The 23,654-nt window shown below is 41.0% G+C and overlaps 1 protein-coding gene across 1 annotated transcript in view; it reads left to right on the top strand.

The window, feature by feature from the left end:
* Positions 1–23,654, top strand: part of Mdn1 (midasin AAA ATPase 1) — a 147,377-nt gene that overhangs the window by 34,492 nt on the left and 89,231 nt on the right. Inside the window, exons 16-29 of the mRNA XM_052714956.1 lie at positions 3,007–3,218; positions 4,615–4,718; positions 5,586–5,730; positions 6,277–6,373; positions 8,405–8,518; positions 12,292–12,439; positions 12,778–12,888; positions 15,948–16,099; positions 17,094–17,272; positions 17,755–17,963; positions 18,450–18,596; positions 21,015–21,156; positions 23,147–23,281; positions 23,360–23,498. Coding sequence (XP_052570916.1) covers positions 3,007–3,218; positions 4,615–4,718; positions 5,586–5,730; positions 6,277–6,373; positions 8,405–8,518; positions 12,292–12,439; positions 12,778–12,888; positions 15,948–16,099; positions 17,094–17,272; positions 17,755–17,963; positions 18,450–18,596; positions 21,015–21,156; positions 23,147–23,281; positions 23,360–23,498 — 2,034 coding nt within the window. The remainder of the gene's footprint in view (positions 1–3,006; positions 3,219–4,614; positions 4,719–5,585; positions 5,731–6,276; positions 6,374–8,404; positions 8,519–12,291; positions 12,440–12,777; positions 12,889–15,947; positions 16,100–17,093; positions 17,273–17,754; positions 17,964–18,449; positions 18,597–21,014; positions 21,157–23,146; positions 23,282–23,359; positions 23,499–23,654) is intronic.

The following is a 23,654-nucleotide window of genomic DNA, read 5'->3' as shown; positions in this document are numbered from 1 at the left end:
TCTATAGGCATGAGTGGTTTACAAATCTGTCTTTGTAAAAGAAATTTATTACATGTAAAGGTACTTTAAAATGAAGAGCTTTAAAGCATTTCAGGTTATTTATACTGAGATTACCTTCTGATGGTCAGTCTTTGTATTTATTACCCCAATGCTCTTTGGGTTTTTTTTCCCCCCTTTTAAACAATCTTTTTAATTCTGTGAGAATTTTATACAGTGTGTTTTGAACATAATAACCTTCTAACTCCTCTCATAACCACACTGTCTAACTTCCCATACCTTCCTTCCCAAATCTGAGATTTTTTTTCTTTGTTTCTTTTTTTTCTTTATCTTAAATATTGTTTTCTTTACTCTTGGAGTGCAGTTTGTGTTTCCCAGCTCTTAGTTGCTCTGATTCTTTTGTTTGGTTGGTTCTTGGTTGTTGTTTGGAGAAGGTTTCACTATGTAGCCCAGGCTGGCCCTGGGCTGGCCTTAAACTCAGTATTCTCCTTCTTCTACTTTCCAAATACTGGGATTATAGGCCTGTGACACAATACCCTATCTAGACCTTTGTTTTTTGATTAATTTTAAATGAAAATGTCGTTGACCCCCATTGTTAAAAATGAAACTCTGGGTTTTCTTGGTGTTAGACAAACACTCCACTCTGTAGAGCTGTATATATCCTCTACCCTCTCATTTAATTTTTGTCTTATTTAAATTGGGCTTCTGGTAGGCAACACACACACACACACACACACACACACACACACACACACACACACACATCTTTATATTACTTGTGAGAAGAGAAAATCAAATTCCACGAGGGTGGGGATGAGAGAGCTTAAAAACTGCGTGGAAGAAGGATAGGAGGTGTAGTTGGAACAGAAGTCCCAGGAGGAAAGTGTCTGGCATAAAGTAGTAAAATATAGAGTACATGATCATATCACTAAGACTTGGGAAGAGGCTTGAGAGACATCGGAAGAAGAACCCAGTGGGTAAAGCAGGGAAGTTTCTCTTTGGGAGAAATTGAGACTGAAGAGAAGAAAAAGACGGAAGAAAATTAAAGATAAATAAAATGACCAACCCTTAACTTCCTTGCCATGCACAGGCCATTCTTAAATAACATTGAAAAGAGACGAATGAATGTGTGAACTCACTCAGGCCAACCCTGCATCATTTATTTTCATATCTTAGCACAGGCTGTTTTCTGTTTTATATTTTCTTTTCTTTCATGTATCAGTGTGGAGAGTCCTATTCCTTTGTTGTAGCCATTTTAAGATGAATTCCCAAATGTTGACCCAGTGTATATCATACATACCTATTTATTCTTTTTTGGTTTTTTAAGACAAGGTTTCTCTGTGTAGCCCTGGATGTCCTGGAACTCGCTTTGTAGACCAGGCTGGCTTTGAACTTACAGAGATCCGCCTGCTTCTGCCTCCCTGAGTGCTGGGATTAAAGACGTGTGCCACTAATGCCCAGCTGTCTTTGCGTTCTTAACAGTTCTGGTGCACAGACTCTTCCCTGTGCACTTGAGAGAACTGTGAGGGCTAGGGTGATGTCACTTGTTCAAGGTAGTAGCTAATCCAGAATGTAAAGCCAGCCTTGTCTTGATGGTCTGTGCTCTTGGTTAGTACAGTGCTGCCTTAGTTGGGTCTGGTCCAGTCCACAGTGTCTGTAAGACAGGAGTTTTCTTTAGATGACGTGTGTGTTATTTATGTCTTTGACCTGGTCCCGTGCTGTGGTCTTGTTGCTTTGCTTCTCTTCACTGGAGTCTTTCCATTTCAGTTACAGTCATCCCTTTCAGGCAGTGGACCTCAACCTTCCTGATGCTGCGACCCTTTAATACAGTTCCTTATGTCATGCTGACCCCAACCATAAGATTATTTCATTGCTACTTCATAACTGTCATTTTGTTACTGTTCTGAATCATAATGTAAATATCTGATATGTGACCCTCACAGTCTCAACCCACAGGTTGAGAACTGCTGCCTTAAGTCATAGCAGTTCCTGTCACTGTCTTCCTCAAATTCTCTGTTGTCGTCTCAGAACATTTAGAACACATCAGAAGGTCTATTTTGGCCAGCAAGGTATTCATAACAAACTCTGGCACCTCTCCAAAACGGGTTCACTCTCCTTGTTGGTGGAGCTGAGTGAAATCCAGCCACAGTTTCCTTTTCCTTTTTCAATCATTTGAAACCTGTGTTGACTTAACTGTTTTTTGGGTACTAGGTTCAGCCATGTATTACATTATACACTATTCTGGAGTGGCATCTTCTGTCTCTCACAGATTCCTGCTTAGTTTTCTTCCTTGTTTGATTTAAGCCTCTTTCAAATGTCCCCTCTTCGGGAGAGCATTTATCACTGCAGTATACATTGCCGGTACCCTTCTTGTTTACTCCTTTGCTGTAGTTAGTGTTAGTATAAACCATAGTACCTAAGCCACTGTCTGATGGTTTATAGGAATGTTTTCTGTGTTAGCATTCTGATTAAGTTATAAGCTACATAAGACAAGACCTTGTGGGTGGTGCTGATTCAGAGCCTAGCAAATGAAAGATACTCAATGCATTTTACTGAATAAATGAAGTAAAAGAATGCCTAGCAATATGTTAGTGAAAAAAGTTTGACATTCCCTTTTTTATCCACCATTCTCTGCACCATGTTTCTCTGCTCAAAGCTGAGAGTAGCACTTGTCCCTGGGCCACCAGGGCTTGCATCTGCCACCCATAAAAACTTCTTGAACCATGGTTTGTCACCAAGTTCCATACATGTTCATTTAAATGTGATTTTTTATTTTACTAAATAAATAACATATCTTTTGTTGTGCAGTTAGGAATTTGAAACTTTTCATAGTACTTTTAATCTAAAATATTTAATCATTATAAATCTGTTAGACACTTGAAAGTAGATCACAGCTGAAAACTTAAGAAATTCTCAGTGTTAGACATATTTCTGATTTTGATTAGTTTGTATTGTGTTTCCTAGTTTCTGCTTCATTAATTTGTGAATCACTTTTACTTTTTTTTAAAGGTTCAAGCCAGTAGACCATAAGCTTATTTGGCTGCCCTTACGAGAGGCATTTGAGGAACTCTTTGTCCAGACGTTTTCCAAAAAACAAAATTTTACCTTTTTGGGACACATTCAGACGTGCTACAGGCAGAAACGATGGCATGATCTCCTCAGACTAATGCAACACGTACAGAAGTCAGCTATTGCCAAGGAAGGACGGGAGAGTCGGCCAGGTAAGAACGTGAAAGGCGTGACACTGGGGCTCATTTGGCAGGTGTAAAAGAAGAGTTCAGTAAAAAAGACAGAGGTGGGACTTCGTGGGTCTTCAGGCAAAGGTGACTAGTTTGAAGTGTTCCTGCTGCCGTGCTTGTAGACACGGTTCTATTAAGGCAGCTGGACGGTGCTGGTGTACAGCACTGCCTAGTAATCAGGATGACATTTGATCTGAGAAGAGCTGGCTTCCGTGGTAAGCCAGCTTTGGGAAGCTTAGTGGTCTTCACTTTGCTTCCTCGCCTGTGAAATGGAAGTAACATCGACTGCTTCTAAGGGGAAATGCATTACGGAGTACATGTACCAGTGAGCTAATGGTGACTGGCACGTGGTTAGCATTTTTAAGTATTTGGATTTTGTCCCTTAACACTTTGTCTAAGATGCTTAACATTCGTGTGTTTCACAAATTTTATGGTTTTGTGTTTGAAAGTCATACTTTATCTGTATACAGCATGTTTATTTACTTTTGTATTACTTAGTCAAATTATGTGACAACTTTAAGGGAGGGAAGATTATTTTAGCTTGTGATTTAAGATTAATTCCAGTCCATCGGGATGAGGAGGTGTGGCAGCCAGCAAGGACAGTCCCATCTGTGGCAATAGGAGAATAAGGTGATAGTTGGTCACACCAGAGTGACCCTCACAGCAGAGAGCAGCTGGAAGTCAGTTCTCTCTTCCCACCACGTGGGTTCCTAGGTTGGAACTCAGATTGTCAGGCATGGTGACAAGAGCCTTTCTTCACTGAGCCATCTTGCCAACTCTAGAGAGCAGCTGTAAGTCAGGGCCAGGGTTTCGTTTTTAAAGGGTTGTTGTTAAGAGGCCTATTTCTTTCCAGCTAGCCCTCACTGTTTAAAGGTTCCATGGCCTTCTAAAAGAGCTGGCTCAGTGGTGAAGAGTCTTATGGCTCTGGAAAAGCACGTGACCTCGATTCTCAGTACCGCTGTCTGCTGGCTCACAGCCATCTGAAACTCCAGCTCCAGGAGATTCTGACACTTCTGGTCTCTGTGGGCACCCACACTGACATACACACACACAACACTTAAAAATAACAAATATAGCCGGGCGGTGGTGGCGCACGCCTTTAATCCCAGCACTCGGGAGGCAGAGCCTGGCGGATCTCTGTGAGTTCGAGGCCAGCCTGGACTACCAAGTGAGTTCCAGGAAAGGCGCAAAGCTACACAGAGAAACCCTGTCTCGAAAAACCAAAAAAAAAAAAAAAAATAACAAATATAAATCTCAGTTTTAAAGAGTGGTTTTAGATAAGGAGCATGCATTGAAAAAACGTGCCTTTGGGGGACATTTCAGACTCAAACCATAACACTTCAAAGTTTAAGGAGATCTTGTCTATATTCTTTCCTAGGCCTACTTCTGAAGGAGAAATGGGAAGCATTTGGCCTCAGACTCAACCATGCCCAGCAACAAATGAAAATGACGGAAAATGCCCTTTTGTTTGCATTTGTGGAGGTATTTTTATTTATTATTTAGGTTGATAGATGTTGGTCTGAAGGAGAATAAAGTCTGTGAAGCGTTATTATTTGTACTGTCTTTGTTGTTCCTGCTGTTACTAGACAATGTAAGGTGAAACAGTGTTCTTCCCACTATTTAGGGTTTTAATGAGCACAGGGAATATTTAGTTGAGGATAGTGTACTCTGTTACTTCACCTTCGTATGATGGGACAGAGTACAAGCTCCAGCTTAGTTGTCTGTGTGACTGTCTGCATTTGAGAAAATGGTGTGGTTTGATCAGTGCCTAGTTTTGGTTCCAGACCATGGTCATCTCTTATTTGCTATGGGTAAGTACCATCTTGATTAAAATAAGCATCAGTGATACAGAGCTGAATAAATATTCATTTTGATAGTCTTTGATATACTCTGTGATAGGCTGTGAATTATAAACTGTATACATTCTTGATTTGGAAATTTAGGGGTCTTGGTATGATTTTTTGGGGTGCTTTTTTGTTTGTCTGTTTTTGACAGGGTCTCATTGTGTAGCCTTGGCTGGCCTGGAATTCAGAGAGATTTTGGATCAAAGGCATGTGGTACCACCCCTGGCTTGGGTGCTTTTAGTATCTAATTGGATGTTTTCCATCATCTGAATTTGTTGTATGTTTACTTGTTCATCCATATAACTCTTGTTTGTATCATCCTACTTTGTAGGCTTAAAGAGAGTTGACCATTTTGGACATTTACAGTTTACTTGGTCTAACACTGCCAACTGCCTGCATTTGTCATTTAAAGTATAGGTTCATTCGTGGGAAAAATATGCCCTTGCCTCTGTTCTTGACCTTACTTTGCTAACTGTGCCTTTATTTGAAATATGTGATCTTCCAGGGTACTTTGGCTCAGGCTATAAAGAAAGGAGAGTGGATCTTGCTGGATGAGATTAATCTGGCTGCTCCTGAAACACTGGAGTGTCTGAGTGGTTTACTTGAAGGATCTTCTGGCTCTCTGGTTTTGCTTGATCGAGGAGACACAGGTAGCATTTAATCCCCTTGGGGTTTGACTTGGCACCAAGTATTGGTCAGTTAAAAGTGAGATTCTTTTGGCTAGACATATTACATTGGTCCTCCAGTGGGATTTATTATTTAGGTAAAAAGTTCCTGTGGAAGTATATTGAGCTATTATTAGGTGCTCTGGGGAATGCAAAGAAGAATAATGTAATTTGTGAAGGTATTTTAGTTGTAGATATGCAGACACTGTCCAAATAAATACACACATAGGTCTTAGGTAATAAAAAAAAATAATTAAAAGTAAACAAACAAACACACTAGAGAGAGGGGTAGGGTTGCGTGAGTGAGTGTGTGTGTGTGTGTTTGCGCATGTACCTACCCATGCTATCTGTCTGCCTGAGAAGTGACCTTACTTCAGAAATCACGTGGGTGGTGGAACAGTCAGCATCAGCTGGTCTCTGCATTGACCCTGGGTCCTGTGGCAAAACTTTTGAATGCTGAAAGTTGTTGAAATTTTCTAATTTTCTCTTTAGCTGAAAGTTGTTGAAATTTTCTAATTTTCTCTTTAACAGAGCCACTGGTTCGGCACCCTGATTTTCGTTTATTTGCATGCATGAATCCAGCTACTGATGTGGGCAAAAGAAATCTCCCACCAGGAATTAGAAACAGGTATGGATTTTGTTTTCTTTACTGGTAGTATTGACATAACCAAACTTCAAACGGTGGTTGAAATTCATTGGTCTCTTGTTAGAGGAATCTTGGTTTCCTTATTTGTTACTTCTCTTTTCTATGGCTTGTAGCGCATTGGAGAATCCTTCTCTATTATTGTTTATTATTTATGTGGCTTCTGCGGGTTGATTCTAGGCTGTGTACCTAGTTCATTGGTTATTGGTATGATACTAAATGTTCTCAGTGGTATTTTGTTTTTAGTACTTACAGTAGCTTCATGTTTCTTTTTACAGTCTCTGTCTGCTATGCTCATTCCTCTCATCAGCCCAAAATACTGCTTCGTGGATTTTCTTTGGGTTTAGTTTTTTGAATATTGTAAAGGTTTTGTTTTGTTTTGGTGGTTTGGTTTTTCTTTGGTTTTTGTTTTTAGAGATGGAGTTTCTCTCTTAACAGCCCTGGCTATTAGAACTCACTCTGTAGACTAGGCTGGCCTTGACCTCACAGAGATCTACATGTCTCAGCCTCCTGGATGTTGGGATTAAAGGCATGTGCCACCACTGCCTGACAGATGTTAGGGTTTTTTAGGCTATTTATATCATATAATGTTTTTCTTTCCCCTCCAATCACAGTAGGTAGTTGTGCTTGGTGTACTACTCTAGACTGGCTGTCATAGTCTTTTAGAATTTGGAATGCATTGCTCCTGGCTCTTCTGTCTTTCAAGTTTCCATTGAAAAATCATTTCAAAATCAGTTGATGGGTTTTTCTCTATAAATAACTTGACTTTCATTTTTTTTTCTCTTGTAGCTTTCAATGCTGTTTCTTTGTTACATTTGTTCAGATTTTTAAAAATGATAGGCCATGGGGATTTTCTTTTCTAGTCTTGTCTATTTGGTGTTCTATGTGCTTCTTCTATTGTATAGGTGTATCTTAAGTTGAGGTACATTTTCTTCTATTGTCTTCTTCAAAATCTGGGCTATGTCATTGATTGTGGTTCGTCTCCCTAATCTGTGCTTATAATTCCCAGGTTGTTTTTCATGGTGTTCCTCATTTCCTGTGTGTTCCTTTTCCTGCATTCTTAAAAATGTTTTTTATTTTTTGCTTATTTGGTTCCAGGTTGTCTACTTCATCTTCCAGTCCTGGTGATAGATCATCTGCTTGATTCAGTGTACTTGTCAGACTTTCAGTTCTTTGGTGTTTCTGTCTCCTGATTGAATTTCATTCTCAAGTCCCGTATTGTGCTCACCATTTCTGTCAGCCTTATGTTTTTGTGTTAGTGGGCATCACTTAGGACTTTCTTTTCTTACATTCATTCTCCATTACTTCATGGAGCGCTTTCTTTCTTCTTCCAACTCTTTGAATTCTTTGATCAAGTTTATGATTGTTCTTTTAAATTCTGTCTCCTGGGTTTCATCTCTACAGGACTGGTAGGTTTTGAAGATAAGATACTTACTGTCCTAATCTCTCATATTGTTAGTGTTTTTGTGATGAGATCTAGGCATGTGAACTTTTTCATTAGTTCTGTATCTGATATGGACAGAAGAGAGAATGGGCCTAGAACACTCAAATGGCTTCAGAAGAGTGAAGTCAGGTGGACATGGGACTAGGCTGGTGTACAAGGTGTGCTTCCTGATCCAATCCTGTGCTGTGGGGGTGGGTCTGGCTGGGTAGATAAGTTGCATATGACATGGGAGGGGCCTGGTAGAAGCCTAGAGGTTGACTGCAAAGGCCCAGGCTGCATCCTAGAGCAGTGGTTCTCAACCTTCCTAACATTGTGATCCTTTAATACAGTTCCTCATGTTGTGGTGACCTCCCAACCATAAAATTATTTTTGTTGCTACTTCATAACTGTAATTTTGCTACTGTTGTGAATTGTAATGTAAATATCTGTGTTTTCTGATGGCCTTAGGCTACCCCTGTGAAAAGGTCATTTAACCCCAAAAGGGGTCATGACACACAGATTGAGAAACACTGTCTTAGAGAATGATGTGGGACATTCTAATTTCTTACAAACGATTAATAATTTTCTTACAGGTTCACAGAACTTTATGTAGAAGAATTAGAGAGTAAAGAAGACTTACAAATTCTTATTGTGGATTATCTGAAAGGACTGAGTGTGAGCAAGAACACTGTGCAAGGAATTGTAAAGTAGGTTCTCTTTTGCTTGTCTTTTCATGATTTCTTCCAAGCATTAAAAAGTCCATTCCATGCAGACACACCCATTTTCATAAATTGCTTCTGTGCAGAGAAAACTGGGAGAAGGATTTGCTTTGAAATTGAAACTTTAATATGAATTAATTCCCTTAGGTTTTCCTAAAGAAACTACTTATACCACCTATGAAAATAAACAGCTGCTGTTCTCTTGATTGCTTCTATATTTTAACAGCTTAGTATTTGAATTCCTAAATAGTAAATTGCTTGTCTTTCATCTTTCTCTGTGTCTCTTTCCTATTTAAAATTTGCACAGTAGCTTGATGAAAGCCAGAAGTAAGTTTGCTACTGTAAATTGAATTGTGGTGTGGGTTGGTGCTTTGAGTCTCTTTCTCATGTATTGAGGCCACGTGGAAAGAAGCATAGTGTTTTGTGCAGACAGCCTGAGGTATAGTGTTGACTCGGGAAGCTAGAAACTGTCCTGTCATTCTGAGAAAATTGCTTTTCTCCTGAAGGGAATATAATATGGAAAGGGGTTGAAATAGAATATGATCTGTTCACTTAGTATTTTATAGCTTGTTCCTCTACTCCATTCCCCGAAACTTTGGTGATACTGAATAGCAAACTCAGGGCCTTGTACATGCTAAGCAGGTGCTCTGTAGCCCTGGCTGTCCTCAGCCTCCTGAGTGCTAGGATTAAAGGTATGTGCCACCACGCCTAGCTATTATACTTGTTTCTTCTTTTTTATTTTCCAACATAATGTTTTTATTGTTTCTTTGGGGTTTTCATATCATAGACCCCTATCACATTTGCTTCACAATCCTTCCCTGTCCACTCCTCTACCCTTTTGACTTCCCCCCAGCAAAGAAAAAGAAAGTTCATTTTGTGTGTTTAATATACTCACTGGAGTGTGGTCATATTCTCAGTGCCATGCCCCTTAAATAGAACTGAGTCCTTCCCCTTCCAAATCCCTGCTGGAAGCCATTTATTGTGGAAAGTGACACTTCAGCATCCTATCAGAGTTCTTTGATGGCTTCTTGTTTCAGCTGTTACTATTTTGGGTGGAGAGGGGGGGATAGGGTGGAGGTAGGGTTGTCACAGAAGTCTTCCATGTCCCTCTTTCTCAACTGTGTGTCTGTAGTCATCAGTATCACTACCAACACAGCTTCATTGCTCTTTGCTGTCCCAGGGAGCGTAGATACAGGCTTCCACATTGTTTATGGTGTCAGCACAAACTGTGAACAGGGCTCCAGGTTGCAATGGGGCCAGAGACTCTGACTCTGGTCCTCTGACTCATGGGATCATGGCAATCAGCAAGGCTTCAGCCCCAGCATCCCTGTACATCCACCCAGCCACAGTAAGACCACAAATCCAGACATAGCCCTCTGTGGCAGCACCAAATGGGACATCACCATGGCCTTAGATGGCAGCGCAAGCCGCTCAGATCTGTATGGTCCCCAGCGGCAACATAGCCCATTATCCTCAACATGGCTTCAGGCTGCAGCTCGGACCATGATCATCCAAGTGGCCTTCAGTGGTAGTACGGGCCACAGATATCAACACAGACCGGGCCACAGTAAGACCACAGATGCAGATATGGCCCTCAGTGGCAGCATGGGCCTGGATATTACCATTGCCCTAGGTGACAGGGCAGGCTATTTATGTCTGTGTGGCCCTCCGCAGAAGTGGCATTGCCCACAGGCATCAGTGTGGAATCAGGCTGTAGCATGGGCCACAGACATCAACACAGACCTGGCTGCAATAAGACCATGGACTCAGACATGGCCCTCAGTGGGTACAGGGACTGGGACATCACCATTGTCTCAGGTGGCAGCATGGCTTCAGGCAGCAGCCCAGGCGAGGGACCTCCACTTAGCCTTCGATGGTAACACAGGCCACAGATACCAACTCAGATTCCTACTGTAGCAGAACTTGGGTCCCAGACATGGCCCTTGATGCCAGCCCAGACCTGGGCACCACCATGGTCTCAGGTGGCATTGCAGGCCACTCACATCAGTATGGTCCCCTGCGCAGCATGACCTACGGACATCAACATGAATTCAGGCCACAGCACAGGCCATGAGCATCGAATGTCATTAGATGATAACACAGTACTCAGATGTCAACCCAGATCCTGGCCACATTAGAGCCACTGACCTGCTCATGGCCCTCAGTGGCATCATGGGACACAGTGGTTCAATATAGAAAGTGAACTGTTCCTCATCTCAGGCCTCTGTTGTTGCCTTGAGCTAGGGTGATGCTGCGGCCAGGCAGCTTGTTCAGGGGCTGAGCCGGAATCAGCTCCAGGCTGCTGCACCATCCTATTGACCCCACTGGGCAATGACATTGATCCACCATCGACCTCAGCCCTCTCTCACGCCCATCACTGCTGTCACCTCACCAGTTCCACCTCTCTCCACAGCACATGCACAGCTCTGCTCCTCCCCTCCATCACTCCCATGTCTCCATCATCTGTTCCCTCCTCACAGTGGTGCTGCAAGAGCCTACTGAGAGGAGATGGTATGGGGGGGGGGGGGAGTCTGTACTTGTTTCTTTTATACATACAACTATTCTTTTATATATATATATATATGTATATATATGTATGTATGTGTATATATATATATGTATATCGGTGCTAGGGATATGCAAAAATGTAAGAGCCAGCTTTAGTGGCACATGCTTGTAATTCTGACACTTGGGAAAGCTGACTCTTGGGGATTGCTATGAGTTGAAGGTCAGCCTGGGCTACTGAGACCCTCCTTTTTTTTAAAAACAAAACAAAACAAAAAGCAAAAGAATCCTGAGTCTTTTTATGGAATTTCTACAGTTGCAAATAGTAATTAGGGAGCTACAATAAATAAAGCAAAAAAGACATAAAAGTGAGACAGACTTATCAAATGAAACACTAGAGTTATGTAAAATGTGTCAGTCATAGGGATTTCTTTAAAGAACAACTGCCTTGTACATCCATTGGACAGGGACTTGGATTTCATCTGATTTGTGTTTGGTTTCTTTTGTGCATGCAGTTGATCACCAGTCACAAAACTGCAGTGTGGAGTTCATATTTCAGTCTTCTCTCTTGGGAAGGATAACAGTGTTAACAATACATACCAGGGGTTCCCATGTCTCCCTGCTTTGTAACAGTTTCTCATTACTAAGATAGACAAAGCTGTGTTATTTGAAATCTCAGGAATTCTGTTTATGGTGTGTAGGTCTTCCTTTGCCTCTTGGGAAGAGTCTGCTCTGGAACACTGCATATGCATCAAATCTTTCCTTACTTTGTCTCTCACTTGTTACTCTCCTTACAAGACACAAGTTTATCGCTTACCATTGGTTCCTTTTGGCTAATGAAGTAGCACCTTGCATTTCCTGATTTTGCAAAGATACTCATTACAGTGTTTGAAAGAGAAACTTCAGATTATGTGAAAAACAGATTTGTATAGGCTTAGATGTTTGATGCATGCTGCAGGGTGTTGAATGTAAGCTCGACCATTTCTATTCTATGAAAATAGCCTTTGGATGCTGGGCAGCGGTGGTATATTCCTTTAATCCCAGCGGAGACAGAAACAGGCAGAGCTTTGAGTTCAAGGGCAGCCTGGTCTACAGAGTGAGTTCCAGGGCTATACAGTGAAACCTTGTCTAACTAAAAAAAACTAAAAAGAAAGAAAAGAAAAGAAAATAGCCTTTGCAGTTTCAATGGAGAGGTAGAAACAGCAGAAAAATAATTACTGTTTAATAAAACTGCCTGAACTTCATCCTCTTTATAGCTTCTACACTGCTTTGCGGAAAGAGTCTGGGACCAAATTGGTGGATGGCACTGGCCACAGACCTCACTACAGCCTTCGGACCCTCTGCAGGGCTTTACGGTTTGCAGCTTCCAACCCATGTGGCAACATCCAGCGCTCACTCTATGAGGTGTTTCTACTGTCTGACTAAGGAGCTGGGTGGGTGGGTTCCCCATGAATGGGAGGGAGGCGGGTTGCAAATGCCATCTCTGCCAGTGTTTGTCAGTCAGTTTGTCTGTGACATTCTGGACAAGAGCTACCCTGCTCTTCTACCACCTTATCACATTTAAAAGTTGTTCTGGGCAAGGTGGTGGTGGCACACGCCTTAAATGCCACAGAGGCAGGCGGGTCTCTTGAGTTCAAGGCCAACCAGAGTCTACAGAGCTGGTTTCAGAGTCGTTGAGGAGGTCAAATTTTACTCCCCAGATAAGTCCAACTTGTATTTATCTGTATTTGTTTTCTCTCTAGGGCTTTTGTTTGGGTTTCCTAACACAGCTCAACAGGGCATCACACCCAATAGTTCAGAAGCTCATCTGTCAATACATTATTTCTGGCAATGTCAAAAGTCTGCTGAAACAGGTGTGTTCTTTGGTGTTCAACTTGTTTAATATAGAAGCAAGGCAGAATTATCACATGTTAGCTATTTGAGGAATATTTAGCTATTTGAGGAATATTTAGCTATTTGAGGAATATTTCTTTCTTTTTTTTTCATTCCATGTGTTAGGAGTATTTGCCTGCATGTATGTTTATGGACCACTTGTTTTTCTGATATGTGGAGGCCAGAAGAGGGCATTGAATCCCCTAGAACTAGAGTTAGTGATGATTCTGAACCACCACGTAGGTGTTAAGAATTGAACCTGGGTCCTGGAAGAGAAACCAGTGCTCTTAATCCTTGAGCAATCTCTCCAGCTCCGTGTAGCAAAATATTTAAAAAGACTGTAGATCTGTATTTGTGTATCATCACTACTCCACACACACAGGCAGTGTGACCTGGGAGAATGGAGCCTAAAAATGAGGTGGACTAAATCTCATGCAGTAGCCAACTTCATTCAGAGCATCAAGCAATTTATACTCTGAGAGTTAAGAGGAGTCACCTGAGTAAAGTGTACAATCACAAGGACAAGTCACATGTTCAAAACATGTTTTTCCACAGAGGCATGTAAACTAATAACAATAGCCAGTTGTAATGAATAATCCTAAGTAAACTCTCTCCTATTTACTGCACCTGGGAAGAGCATGAAAATACATTCTAAGAACAATTCTGTTTTGAAGAAACTGAGGTCACAAGACTTGTTTTCTGGGAGTTTTCTCACAAGCACTTAGAATTCTCCTCACACATCTCCATTATTGGATCATGTTCCAACAATGTATGTCTTAGATGGTGAAAATTTCACTTTTATTTCAGATTTAAATTCTATAGCTAGCCCTTTCCAAGCAAAGTGTAAATGTATGTATTCATTTTATATGTTTAAATTCTGGTGTGAGCTTATTGATTCATTGAGGTGAATTCTGACACTTATTTTGTATAGTGAGGCCATTGTACAAGGACATTACTGTGTTGCTTTCCTGGTTGGGTTAGGGAACTGCTGGGATCAAACTCAGGCTCTCATTCATGGTAGTCAAGTACTTTACCCCTGAGCTGTATTCCTATCCCCAGCTTTCTGTAAAACAAAAACTAATGAATTTTATGTGTGAGTGTGGGCACACAAGAGCCACAGTGTGCATGTAGAGTTCAGAGGATAGCTTTCAGCACTTGGCCTTCTCCTTCTCCTGACCTGAGTCAGGGTGGCTCTAATTCTCTAATGCTGCTTCTGTGTTGAATCCTCCAGGCTAGTTGGCTTGTGAACTGCTGGCTGATTCTCCTGTCTGCACTCCTCATCTCTCTAGGGGCTCGAGCATTGCTCATGATCATGACCACATCTAGCTTTTTACATGGGTTTTGGAGATTGAGCTCGAGTTGTCAGGCTTATGTGTCATGTCTCTAACCTGCCTTTTTATTTAGGCTACCCATAACTTGAATATTTTTTTTAATTATCAGTCAATCATTGGGGTTTGTCTTAGTTAGTGCTCTATTGCTGTGAAAAGACACTATGACCAAGGCAACTCTTTTTATTTTTATTTTTTTTAAGATTTATTTAGTATGTATACAGTGTTTTGCCTGCATGTATCCCTGAAGGCCAGAAGAGGGCACCAGATCTCATTATAGATGATTGTGAGCCACCACGTGGGTACTGGTAAATAAACTCAGGACCTCTGAAAGGGCAAGCAATGCTCTTAACCCCTGAGCCATCTCTCCAGCCCAAGGCAACTCTTAAGAAAGAAAACATTTTCTTGGAGTCTTGCTTACAGTTTTAGAGAGTTAGTCCATAATAATCATTGTGGGAAGCAGACACGTACAGTGCTGGAGGAATAACCGAGAGCCGTACATCCTGAGCCACAGGCAGTAGTCAGAGACCTGCACCTGGCATGGGCTTCCTAGTGGCACACCTCCTCCAATAAGACCACACCTCCAAATCCTTCTCAAACAGTTCCATTGACTGGGGTCCAGACATTCAGACATGAGCCTGTGGGGCCATTCTCATTTTAAACCACCACAGGTGTTACAGAGGTTGGGGATACTGTTAAAAGCAACAACCATTTGAGTTTGATAGGAAGTTACAAAATAACATCAGGCTTAAAGAAGCTGAGAAACTTTCACTAACTTGTTTTTATTGCTTGCTCATTAGGATGAGAAAGACAGGAATTTGACGTTAATTTGGTTTCAACATTTTAAAAATAATACATGCTTAACCATTAGAGGCTACAAAAACATAAGAAGATAAAACCTCTCAAGTTTACTTTGTGTAATTTAACCTACAGACGTCTTGGAATAGCTGTGCCATTGCCCATATTACCTGTTGTCTTAGGATTTCTATTGCTGTGATAAACACTGACCAAAAGCAAATTGGGGAAGAAAAGTTTACGCTTTATAGCTGAAGCAGAGACCATGGAGGAGTGCTGTTTACTGGCTTGTGCCTCATGGCTTGGTCAACCTGCTTTCTTATACCATCCAGGACCACTATGAATGCCATCACTCACAATGGGCTGGGCCCTCCCACATCAGTCATTAAATAAAATGTACCATAGTCTGAATTAAAATACCGTCCTCTCAGATATCTCTAGCCTGTGTCACGTTAACAAAAAAAGAAAAAGAGCCAGCATACACATAAAGGATCAGTTTCTGTGGAGGGTAGTTTTGTGTCCTCTGGGTGATCCAGAATGTAGTAGTGTAAAACCTCTTCTTTCTTCTCTCATTACAGTACTGGCCCATTTTTGAAGAAAATGTTAGATATTTTTGATTTAAAAAAATTGAGCCTTTTAGTGGGTGAGGGAGTGGAACCACATATGTGAAAAAATATTTTGATTCTGTATTTTATTTTTAACTAAACCCTTCTACTCTTACCTAATGTTAAAACCAATTCAAAAAAAATTTGTTTTCATTCTTGAAAGTAATTTTGTGTTTATATTTAGCTCACAGGTTTTCTGTTGGAAGCATCCAGAGCAAAGTAGTGTTCTCAATAAGGATTTTACTCCCCTCTGAAAGAATGCCAAAGTTGACATAGGACTGTGTCATTTCTCAGAGTCTTTTGTCTTCTTAGCCTATTCCAGAACCCAAAGGTGGCCGCCTTATCCAGGTTGAAGGCTACTGGATTTCAGTTGGAGACAAGGAGCCTACAATAGATGAAACATATGTTCTGACGTCTTCTGTTAAGCTGAACTTGAGAGATATAGTCCGCGTGGTCTCCGCAGGGTATGTGTGGGTTTTCACTCCTGCTAGCTGCTATGATGTTCCTACAAGAGACACGGTGTTACTTAGCCTGCTTTCCTGAGCTTTGACAGAGCTTTGCTGGGACTCACTTGGCTAACTGAATTACTGCTTTCTAAAATCATTGCCCTAGGTTGTGTTGTGCTTGTGTGATTGGTGGGAACGACTTAAAGATGTGATTTTTGACCGTCATTGTAGTTGTTTTGTGTTTCTGGAGAGGTGGTTAAGTGGTTGTGAGTGCCTGTTGCCTGCTGTTCTTTGAGAGGACTTGTGTCTGGTTCCCAGCACCCATGTCCAGTAGATTTGCATACATACGCACATGCGCGTTCGCTTGCAGACAAAAACATCCAAAAATAGAAATTGAAAGTAAAGTTGCTTTGTTGTTTTGTTGATTAACACTTCTTACTTATTATTAAGTAAGTGACTAACAATTAATTCCACTTTTACTTACAAATACTGCCAGAGAGGTTGGAATTGCTCATCTTAGTGTTTTTTGAGAAACAGTTGTCCTATAGACCCATCATCTCAAGACTGGGCATGGTCTGTAAGCCTTTAATCCTACTCCAACCCCAGCTTCCCTCTTGCTTTGACAGGAGATTCTCAACCAGTTTAATCAGGATTCAAGTTGCCTCAAGTAACTTTGGAGATTTGCATTGTAGTTGACAAAAATTTTGCACACACACACACACACACATGTATATACGTTCAGCCAGGCATGGTGGTGCACTCCTTTAATCCCAGCACACTGAGGCAGAAACAGACAGATCTCTGTGAGTTCAAGGCCAGCCTGGTGTACATAGCAAGTTCCAGGCCATCCGGAGCTACGTAGTGAGACCCTATCTCCAAACCACAACAATCACAACAACAAAAATCATAGAACCTTCTCAATGCATGAGTATCTTTTTAAGAAGGTACTCTTTTTAGCTTCCCTCCTCTTCTTGTCTCTTTTTCTGATTGCTTTGTTGACTAATGTTTACAGAACCTATCCAGTGCTCATACAGGGTGAAACATCAGTTGGTAAAACAAGTCTGATACGGTGGCTGGCTGCAGCTACTGGCAACCACTGTGTGCGAATCAACAATCATGAGCACACAGATATTCAAGAATACATTGGTTGTTACACGTCTGACACCTCCGGGAAGCTTGTCTTCAGTGAAGGTAGTGTTGTTACTACACTGCTTGGATGTAGATATTCATGCTTTTAGACCCAGTTCGTATTTTTAAAGTCTTTTCTAGTTGAGGCACAAGAACTATATCATAATAGAAGATAGTTAAGGCTAATTCATAGGACGGTGGAATTCCTGCATTGGGCCAAATTTTGAACAAGACAAGGTGTAGAGATTCAATGAATAGGGTAAAGAGGGAGGTTTGGAATAGATAATGAGAATTTGGTGATTTGATAAAACTAGATGTGAGAGAGAAAATTTAACAGGTTAAACAGGAGATATTTGTCAACCCTGGCTCCTCTTGTGGGTAGGAAAAAACCATGTCAATTGCAAGTCTTATTTCTTGGATCAATAGTATCACAGATTGTTTGAGGATCACAACTAGCTGCAGAGAGTAATTTGCTTGGAGTTGTAATGATTGCGTAGGACTTTTGGTTGTACATATATATTTTAATCCTTGTCATTTCCTCCTAGGGGTTCTTATTGATGCTATGAGAAAAGGCTATTGGATTGTCTTGGATGAATTAAATTTGGCACCTACTGATGTGTTAGAGGCACTCAACAGACTGTTGGATGATAACCGGGAATTGCTCATAACAGAAACACAGGAAGTTGTTAGGGCACACCCCCGCTTCATGCTTTTTGCCACTCAGAATCCCCCAGGGCTTTATGGAGGCAGAAAGGTATGTAACATTTGCCTCCAAAATCTGTTTATTATTATATGGAATGGCAAATTCCTTGTTAGGAATGGGACATTTTGGTCTCTCTTTGCATTTTTATGGTGAATAGCAGGGCTGCTATTTTTGTAAATCAAATGAATAGGTACTTTTTAAAAATAAGATATTAATTAAAATGTGATTACATCACTCCCTTTCCTCTTTCCAACCACTTCCATTATCTCTTCTTCCATCCTTTTCCATGTTCCTCCCAAGTCTCTGTCAAATTGATGGCCTCTTTTTCTTTGTTTATTGTTACATGTATAGATAGATGTATTATGGATAGATTGGTAGATAGACAGAAGTACAAATACATAAATAAAACCTGCTGAGTCTCTTTTGTTTATGTTTGTATGATTTTAGGGCCGATCACTTTGTATTGGCTATCTAGTCATGTGCTCATTGGTAATAGGCCTTTCATGCACACACATTTTATTTTTGTACATTGCCTAGGTGCTGTCTAGAGCCTTCAGGAACCGGTTTGTGGAATTACACTTTGATGAGTTGCCCAGTTCTGAGTTGGAAACAATCTTGCACAAACGATGTAGATTGCCGCCGTCTTATTGCAGTAAATTGGTTAAAGTCATGTTGGACCTTCAGGTATTTCATATCCTCATCTGAACTTAAATTTAGATGGACTACATTGATTAGCATTGGCATCACAATTGATAGTTCTCTCAAGCAGGAGCACATCTGTCCATTTAGTTTTAGAGAGTAAGGCTTTTGTTTGGTTGGTGGGTTTGTTTTGTTTTGGGGAGATCCTGTTCTAAAATATACCTGTTAATATCCATTTTTTGTGTGTATTCCAGGGGTTGGGGGAATTGACCCCAGAGCTCGTGTGTGCTGTGCAAACTTTTATTACTAACCTATAGCTCCAGCTCCTGTGTTTGTACTTTTGTAAATCAGCACTTTTATCATTATAAATTTTTATGATATTTATATGATAATAGTTCCCTAGTTGTGTATATTATTTGCAATTTTTGGCAAACTACTTATTTTTTCAAGACTGTTTTCTTATGTTGCCTGGAGTAGCCTAGAATTTTGTTTTGTTTTCCTTTATAATAAAGATGTGAACCAATGAGATGGTTCAGTGGGTCACAACACTTGTGCAGACCTGACGACCTGAGTTAGATCCCCAGAACACACTGCAGCAAGGAGAGAACCAACATTTGAACACTGACCTCCGACCTGTGCTTACAGAGAAAATAAAATCTAGAGATGATGTTGGTTAAATCTGTGGTTATAACACTTGAGCGGCGGACATGATTACCTTTCATACTTCTCTTTGGTTAACTATAAAACTTCCGTTGGTTCCCTCCACCCCAAGGCTGCTGATAGATTCAGGGCATTGCACACACTAGTGAAACGTTCTACCAGCCCCTAAGGTTTGTCAACTTGGGAGGCAGAGACAGGTGCCTAATGTTCAAGGCCAGCCTGGTCTACAGAGTGAGTTCCAGGACAGCCAGGGCTACACAGAGAAACCCTGAGGGGGATGTTGTTTATCAGAAATTAATTAAATTGGGTTCTAGAAAGGTATTAATATTCTTGGTCACAACTTTATGTGTCTTGTGCGTTTTTGTTTGTGTTTTACAACCCATTGGGTCCAGTTAATGCTGTCTGCATGAGCACAGGCAGCTTAACAGTATCCACACTCCTCAAAAGAAATGGTTCCTCCTCCCTCAGGAGTCATCAGTTGCCAATAGTGCATCAGTTTCATTCATGTTTGAATTTTGACTTGTTTGGTCTTGTTATACAGGTAACCCATAGCTGCTCTGAATTCATGAGTGCAGCCATGTCAGATGTTAGCATTTCCCAGTGCTCTTCCCCATCTTCCAGCTCTTGCATTCTTTCTCCCTCCTTTTCCATGATGTTTCCTAAGCCTTTCTGAAGTTGATATAAATGTCCCATTTAGGGCTGAACATTTATAGTCATTTGAACTGTTATTAACTCTTTACATTGACTGTTGCTCACTGTTAAAAGACTTTCTGTGACCAAGGTTTAAAAGGGCGCTAATTTATAAACAAAAGTAGAAGGCAGATAACAAAATGTCTCTTTAGTAAAGTATCCATAGTAGATCGCTTTCTAGGACCTGTCTTCACTAACCATGGGCTTTTGATCAGGTTTACATTACCAGGTATGAATTCCCTCCTGTGGAGCAGGCCTCAGATACTATCAGAATATAGTTAGTTACCTGCATAATCATGGCACTGTTGCATTAGTGGGTACAGTTTGCCTGGCAGATCAGTGCTGTGGCATTCTGTCCACTGCTGGGTAAGTTTATTACTCACTTTTTCTCCCCCAGCAAACTGTATAGTTCCCTTTTATACTCTGAAAGCTAGTTGGCAGGGAGAAAGATTCCAGATCAGTCCCAACATAATTTCTTTGTCCTACAACCAAAGTATGTGGGGTCTTCAGTAATAGGATTTTGCCATCTAGTTATTTATAGCGGGCAACCAAAAGCAGTGGCATGTGTTGTTTTGACCAACAACTCATAGGCAGTTATCTCATTTCTGGCACAGATCTTTTTTATAACTCATGTCTTCTGAGAGGAGTGTTGTTCACCCATGCAGGTGCCTCTGTTCAAATTCCTTCTAATTTTTAGAGTTTTATTCTGTAATTAATTTACAAAGTAGTTGGTTTTCATAAGGGACTTTCCTGCATCTTTAGTTTCAGTTAATCCACCCTCTGCCCTTTCTTTTCCCCTTGTCTCCTGCTCTCTCCCACTTTATCCCCAGTGTCCTCCTTCTCTTTCATATCACACATGTTCTGCTGTCTCCTAGCCCCAGTTGTCTTTTATCTTTTATACTATATATTCTCTTTTCTGTACGGGAGGTGGAATTTCTTTATTGTTTTTGCATATTAGTTTGAACATTTTTTCCAGATAATTTTGTAGGTCATTTGCATTTCTGAGAAGTTAAATCTAATAAAATGAATTTGTTAAAAAATTTATGTAAGATATAATTTATGCTTTCTATTTAGTATAGTAAGAATCAGTTATTTGTTTTTATACTTTAATAGTCCTACCGTAGACGGTCTTCGGTGTTTGCTGGAAAGCAGGGGTTTATTGCCCTTCGAGATCTGTTCCGATGGGCGGAAAGATACAGATTGGCTGAGCAGACTGAGAAGGACTATGATTGGCTACAACATTTAGCCAATGATGGTATGTTTTAAATCATAAAATGATGCCAGATGTGTTATTAAAACAAATGCTTTCTAATTTGTGTATGGTACATTCGTTTTCTGATTTGTTCCAGAAGCGGCCTTTCTCCCTCAGCCTTCCTTGCTCTTTCAACAGTCATAGTTCTGGCAGGCCTCTGCTTCCTTGTGGTTTTCTTAGTTTAGGCTGGGTCTTGCTTTTCAGCTTTGAATTGTCCGAAGTTCATGATTCTCTTGCCACCTCCTGTGAGTACTGGGATTATATATAGACAAGAACCACTATGCCCAGCTTCTGTGGGTTTTCTAACCTACTTTAGTGGCTGTGTGTGGAACGTGGGCTCTAACATGGCCCCTTTAGAAAATACACAGGAGATTGGTAGCTTGTTACCTTTGGTGTGGTGACCAAAGATAGTCCAAACACTGATCTGGTTATTTTAGTTTAATGCATGGAAAGAGTTTATGTTATTTACCATGAATCAAAGAACGCATTTTGTACTCTTTTGGTTTGGAAAGTCATTAATATGGACCTTTTAAAATAAGGAACATAAATAAAGTTGGCCTGTGAGAGATTTTTATTTCCCCCTCTGGTACTAAAGTGGTGGCTTGCTGGGGATTAGTCCTGTTATTACAGAGTCATGGGACAGGATCCCAACTCTGGGAGGATGGTCCTTTAGAAGGTAACTTCTGGCCACTTACCTTCAAACCCCTTAATGGAAAAAGTGATGAAGTAGGAAAGGAGTTTATTCAGTATGGCTATGCCAGGAAGACCTGGCTGGGGCTAGCTGGGGCATGGGACAGACGCACACAGTCTAATGTCTTCAGTCCTGTCCTAGGAGCTAATGAGCTTTTGGAGGACAAGAAGTGGGTGTAGTTAAGCAGTATTGATGGCTTGGTGGATCATTCCTTAGGGTTGATTACACAGTGCCCTGTCAGCAGTAAGAAAGTTGCTGCTGCCTCAGAGTGGGTTTAAATCTGGTCAAAGAATGTTTATCCATTAGAGCCGGTTTTGTTTGTTTTTGGAATAAAAGGTAGGACTGTAGGAGAGGACAACTCAGAGAAAGGACAAGGCTAGGTGGGCAAGATGCTATTAGGCCTTCAGGGTTAGCACAATGACTGCACACTTCTAGGAGCTGTCGTGGTTAAAGATGGCAATTGACAGTCCGTTGATTATGATGCCCCTGTGGACCTTGGTGATACCAATGCTCTATAATCCTAGCACTTAGACTGAGGCTAGCCTGGGTGGCATAATGAGACTCCGTTGGAGGGGATAGATAACACATTTTTATGCTTTTAAAGTAGTAACACATGATGAAGCATTTTTATCTATGTATGTACCCATGTAAGTCACTACTTACACTGAGATTTAGAGTGTCCCCAAATCTCAGAAGCTTCCTTCATTTGTTCGTTTGAGGAATCGACTCATTATGTAGTCCATAGGCCTAAGACTTGCTGTAGCCCAGGCTGGCTGGCCTTAACTCATCTGACTCGCCTTTCAAAAGAGCACAGGCTTGTGCTACCATGCCTGACTTTTTTCTCTTTTAAGTGGAGGCAATCATTTCTGATTTTCCCATGAGCTTCGCCTACATGGGATCCTACAGTGTATGCACTTTAGGTTCTTACTTTGTGTACAGAGGGACCATATCATCCTTTTTCCTTAAAATTGTATGGCAACCCATCATAAGGCGATAAACTCTTACTCATAGACATTTGGATCATTTAATTGGACTGTTGTGAAGATAGCTGCTCTGAACATCCGTGTATGTCTTTTGGTATACACACTTGCTCATTTGTTTTTGAAGTATTTGATAATCACATTATTGGGGTTTGGCTCTAGTGCGTGGTTGGGTTGGTATAACGGGCTCTTCTCGTTTCTCAAGGTGGTTTTTAGATCCCTGCTCCAGCAGCAGCGGGTGAAAGTTACTCTTACTTCATGTTCTCAGCATTCTTACTGTTATTTACAAGATACTTAATTGTCCCTTTATTTCAACCTTCAGGTTTCATGCTTCTGGCAGGCAGAGTCAGGAAGCAGGAAGAAGCTGATGTAATTCAAGAAGTCCTTGAAAAACATTTCAAGAAAAAATTGTGTCCTCAGTCTCTTTTCTCCAAAGAAAATGTTCTAAAGTTACTGGGTGAGTAGACCCAAACCCCATAGGAACATGAATAAAATAGTGCTCATTAGAGCCTACAGTTTTATTCTGCTTTGACAGGTAAATCGTCTACCCAGTCAAGTCTGTTGGAATCTCAGTTCAGCCATGTAGTGTGGACCGAAGGCATGCGGAGACTGGCAGTGTTGGTGGGCAGGGCACTGGAATTTGGTGAACCTGTGTTGCTGGTTGGAGACACTGGGTAAAGCTCTGAAGCCATAGCTCGTTGAGAAGTCTCAGTTTACTGCCGTGCGATCGGGTTACATCTGCAGGGCTGGTGACGCACTTAGGAGTTTTTCCCTTTCCTTCTCACTCTTGTCTTTTCCTTCCCTCCCTCCCTTTTCCTTCAAAGCAAGAT

This window comes from Peromyscus californicus, unplaced genomic scaffold (genome assembly GCF_007827085.1).
Source record: "Peromyscus californicus insignis strain IS unplaced genomic scaffold, ASM782708v3 Scaffold_5__1_contigs__length_169319896, whole genome shotgun sequence".
Classification (NCBI taxonomy): Eukaryota; Metazoa; Chordata; class Mammalia; order Rodentia; family Cricetidae; genus Peromyscus; species Peromyscus californicus.
The sequence above is the reverse complement of the archived record's forward strand: the minus strand, read 5'-3'. Positions and strand labels throughout refer to the sequence as shown.